The 5,000-nt window shown below is 44.0% G+C and overlaps 1 protein-coding gene across 1 annotated transcript in view; it reads right to left on the reverse strand.

Moving 5' to 3' along the window:
- The window catches only part of LOC135103174 (uncharacterized), a 15,884-nt gene that overhangs the window by 7,775 nt on the left and 3,109 nt on the right, over positions 1-5,000 (reverse strand). Inside the window, exon 3 of the mRNA XM_064009268.1 lies at positions 3,901-4,100. Coding sequence (XP_063865338.1) covers positions 3,901-4,100 — 200 coding nt within the window. The remainder of the gene's footprint in view (positions 1-3,900; positions 4,101-5,000) is intronic.

Here is a 5,000-nt window from a genome sequence, read left to right on the forward strand (position 1 = left end):
CTCTGTTCCTCCTATTTATCGTCTTCTTTGTACGTTTATTCCTACTGTTTCTCTTCAACCCTTCTCCATTATCATCTCTCGCGAAGGGCCTCACTGTTACCCATCATTATCATCATCATCATCATCATTATCATCATCATGGCATCATCATCCTTTACTTATCCCATTCTTTATTCTATTATTTCTGCTTATACTTTGCTCTCTCTCCTCTCCTACCCATACATTTTTTTCATAATCTCAATATTTTTCTCTTTTTTTCATTTTTTTTTTATTCCTAGTGATTTTCCTTCTTTTCCATCCGAGTGTCTTATTTTGTCCACTTTCTCCTTCTACTTAAGTTACCCCGGACTTTTTTTCTTCCTTTATTTTCTTTCTTTCCTCTTTATTTTTTTTCGTCAATATAATTTAGTCTTCCCTTTTCTTCCGTGTGTCTTTCGTATTACATGACTTCACTTGGCTGTTGATCTTTCTAATTTGGATGACTCTCGTAACCTCCTCCTCCTCCTCCTCCTCCTCCTCCTCCTCCTCCTCCTCCTCCTCCTCCTCCTCCTCTTCTTTTTCCTCCTCGTCCTCTTTCTCAGTCCTGTTCTTCCACTACAGCTACAGCCACGCACACCATAATCATTACTCTCTCTCTCTCTCTCTCTCTCTCTCTCTCTCTCTCTCTCTCTCTCTCTCTCTCTCTCTCTGATACACACACACACACACACACACACACACACACACACACTACAGAAAACTCGTAAATAGTAATGGTAGTAGCAGCAGTAGTAGTAGTAGTAGTAGTAGTAGTAGTAGTAGTAGTAGTAGTAGTAGTAGTAGTAGTAGTAGTGAAAACAAACAAAGCTTACAGTACCAAGACGAACAAAAACAAGAAGGGCAAAAGAAAAACAAAAACGAACACAAAGATAATACGAACAAGAGCAAGAACAAGAAACAGAATAAACAAAACAACGAAAACAACAACAAAACAAGGACAAAAACAAGGACAATAATAACCACAAGAAGAAGATAGTCAAACACAAAACAAATGAAGAGAGAAAAGGCAAAAGTGATAATTAGGAGACAGCCTTGAGAGAGAGAGAGAGAGAGAGAGAGAGAGAGAGAGAGAGAGAGAGAGAGAGAGAGAGAGAGAGAGAGAGAGAGAGAGAGAGAGAGAGAGAGAGAGAGAGAACTTAAGAACCAGTTGCTTAAAGAAGTGTTAAGATTTTCATGTTTAAGTCTTCTCTCCTCCTCCTCCTCCTTATCCTCCCCCTCCTCCATCCTGGATAGGCCTACGGACGAGCGGCCTAATTATTATTGTTCTCCGTTTATAATTTCACATTTACCTCATACTCCTGACGGTGGAGAGAGGAGAGGTGGAGATAAGAGGAGGAGAAGAGTGGAGATGTGTGGAGGGTGGAGTCAAGGTCAGAGGAGTTGCAGTGGCAGTTTAGTACTTTTTGGAGGAGGAGGAGGAGGAGGAGGAGGAGGAGGAGGAGGAGGAGGAGGAGGAGGAGGAGGAGGAGGAGGAGGAGGAGGAGCCATACGGTGGTGGTGGAGGAGTGTTGGAGGATGAGTGGAGAAAATATGAGGAGGTGGAAGGGAAACGTGGGAGGTAAGTGGAGATAAATAAGGAAGAGGAGGAGGAGGAGGAGGAGGAGGAGGAGGAGGAGGAGGAGGAGGAGAAGGAGGAGGAAACGCATGGGAGGATAAATGGAGAATTCATGAAGTGGAGAAGTGTTAGAGATAAGACAAAAGGAGGAGGAGGAGGAGGAGGAGGAGGAGGAGGAGGAGGAGGAGGAGGAGGAGGAAAAAATAATCAGGAATACATTTTCTCTTCCTACTCCTCCACCACGCATCCACACTTCCGTTTTCTTTCTCATTAAGCGGAGTGACTAATGTAAGGAGATATTGGCCTCTACTTTTCCTTCAATATCCGCTAGGCAATATTTGGCAGTCACCTTCTTGTTGTTGTCATCTTGTACCTTGGTCTTCTTTCTTTCTTGTCTTTCTGTGTCTTTCCTTCCTTTCTTTTTTTCTTTCATTTCTTTCCTTCCTTTCTTTTTTCTTTCATTTCTGTATTGGTGTGGCCATGTCTGTATAGTCTCTCTCTCTCTCTCTCTCTCTCTCTCTCTCTCTCTCTCTCTCTCTCTCTCTCTCTCTCTTTCGAGGTAAGCAGTATAGTAAACATGGAAAAAGAAAGGAAAAGAAAGAAAAGAAAGAAAAAGAAAATATTTATACATTCAAAAGACTAGATGTGTGTGTGTGTGTGTGTGTGTGTGTGTGTGTGTGTGTGTGTGTGTGTGTGTGTGTGTGTGTGTGTGTGTGTGTGTGTGTGCTCACTAAATAAACAAGAAAATACTGCACAAGACAAACAAAGACACTAAGAAAGAGGAAAGGAAAAAGGAAAACTCGTCTCGTAATTAATTAACAGGAATACAGGTAAACACTACGTACAGGTAAGAAAAGAAAAAAATAACAAGAAAAAATGGATAGGCCTAAGAAATTAAGTCACTGGGAAAGATAAACAGCCGAAAACTTGTAAAGAAAAAAAAAACATTTAAAATCTTTCCCTTGCTGAAGTTTCGACACACACACACACACACACACACACACACACACACACCTGTCTGCCTCATCGATATTAACTAGGTAAACACGAACTAAGTGGACGTAATAACAGCTGGATGAGTACATAATTAATTAGACCTGCTTACCTGTCCCCCTCCCTCTCCCACTCCCCCCGCACAGGTAAGCAGAGGAAAGGTGCACAGGTAAGACAGGTAAATAATTAATGAGGCAGCGTCCTTCAGCGCATTTGGGAGTGAGTGGATGGGAGGATGGATGAGTGCATGAGTGGATTGGTGAGTGAAGGAAGGGGGTGGTGGAGGAAGGAGGAAAGGAAGCTGGGTGGATAGTTGGTTAATTAAATGGTGAGAGAGAGAGAGAGAGAGAGAGAGAGAGAGAGAGAGAGAGAGAGAGAGAGAGAGAGAGAGAGAGAGAGAGAGAGAGAGAGAGAGAGAGAGAGAGAGAGAGAGAGAGAGAGAGAGAGAATGATGATGAGCAAAGTAGATGGATGAAGAAAGAAACGAAAATAAAAATGAAGGAAAGAGAATAGAAGTGGATGAGGTGCAAGTGGGCAAGTGGATGGAGGAAGGATGAAAGAATAATAATAAAAAAAAACTCGATAATGAAATAATAAAAAAAAACTTACAATGAAAGGAAAAGAGGAAGACAGAAAGGTCAATAATTAAGAAATGAAAACAAAAATGAGTATAAAAGGAAGGAAGGAAGGAAGGAAGGAAGGAAGGAAGGAAGGAAGGAAGGAAGGAAGGAAGGAAGGAAGGAAACAAAAACAAACTCGATAATGAAATAAAAAAAAACTCGGTATGAGAGAAAGCCCAACAAAGAAACAACGAAAACAAAGATAAACAGAAAAGGAAAGAAAGGAGGAAGGAAGGAAGGGAGACAGGAAGAGAGGGAGGGAGGGAAGGAAGGATGGATGGAAGGGAGAAAGAGAAAAATCCCACACACCTGCACTGAACTACGCAACACGAGGCACGCGATGCAAGGACATCAAATCCACGCCGCAGTAAAGACAACCACAGGAAATAAAGAAAATATATAATGTTGATTGGAGGAGGACCGCAATGCAGGTGAGAGAGAGAGAGAGAGAGAGAGAGAGAGAGAGAGAGAGAGAGAGAGAGAGAGAGAGAGAGAGAGAGAGAGAGAGAGAGAGAGAGAGAGAGAGAGAGAGAGAGAGAGAGAGAGAGAGTTTTAAGTTCGTAAATAATACTATTTCTAATAATATACACGTAAAGTCATTGGTAAGCAGCCTTATTATTTTTTTTTTCGTTTCCTACAGGTAAATAAAGACGTGTTCTTGATTAGCTCACCTGTAGGGCACCTGTGGGTCACCTGGGCACCTCAACACCTGGCCTGCCGCCCCTCAGCTCACCTGTGCGGGAGAAAAGAGAGTAATTAGTGACTTGTCTCAGGTGTGTGTTGTGTTGTGTTGCAGGTTGTGTTGTGTTGTGCTGCAGGTTGTCTTGTGTTCCAGGTTGTGTTGTTGTGTTGCAGGTTGTGTTGTGTTGTGTTGCAGGTTGTGTTGTGTTGTGCTGCAGGTTGTCTTGTGTTCCAGGTTGTGTTGTTGTGTTGCAGGTTGTGTTGTGTGGTGTTGCAGGTTGTGTTGTGTTGTGTTGCAGGTTGTGTTGTTGTGTTGCAGGTTGTGCTGTGTGGTGTTGCAGGTTGTGTTGTGTTGTGTTGCAGGTTGTGTTGTGTGGTGTTGTGCTGTGTTGTGTTGCAGGTTGTGCTGTGTGGTGTTGCAGGTTGTGTTGTGTGGTGTTGCAGGCTGTGTTGTGCTGTGTTGCAGGTTGTGCTGTGTGGTGTTGCAGGTTGTGTTGTGTGGTGTTGCAGGCTGTGTTGTGCTGTGTTGCAGGTTGTGTTGTGTGGTGTTGCAGGCTGTGTTGTGCTGTGTTGCAGGTTGTGCTGTGTGGTGTTGCAGGTTGTGTTGTGTGGTGTTGCAGGCTGTGTTGTGTGGTGTTGCAGGTTGTGCTGTGTGGTGTTGCAGGTTGTGTTGTGTGGTGTTGCAGGCTGTGTTGTGCTGTGTTGCAGGTTGTGCTGTGTGGTGTTGCAGGTTGTGTTGTGTGGTGTTGCAGGCTGTGTTGTGTGGTGTTGCAGGTTGTGCTGTGTGGTGTTGCAGGTTGTGTTGTGTGGTGTTGCAGGCTGTGTTGTGCTGTGTTGCAGGTTGTGCTGTGTGGTGTTGCAGGTTGTGTGTGGTGTTGCAGGTTGTGTTGTGCTGTGTTGCAGGTTGTGTTGTGTGGTGTTGCAGGTTGTGTTGTGTGGTGTTGCAGGCTGTGTTGTGCTGTGTTGCAGGTTGTGTTGTGTGGTGTTGCAGGTTGTGTTGTGTGGTGTTGCAGGCTGTGTTGTGCTGTGTTGCAGGTTGTGTTGTGTGGTGTTGCAGGTTGTGCTGTGTGTTGCAGGTTGTGTTGTGTGGTGTTGCAGGCTGTGTTGTGCTG

The sequence above is a fragment of the Scylla paramamosain genome, chromosome 8, assembly GCF_035594125.1.
Source record: "Scylla paramamosain isolate STU-SP2022 chromosome 8, ASM3559412v1, whole genome shotgun sequence".
In the NCBI taxonomy this organism is placed as follows: Eukaryota; Metazoa; Arthropoda; class Malacostraca; order Decapoda; family Portunidae; genus Scylla; species Scylla paramamosain.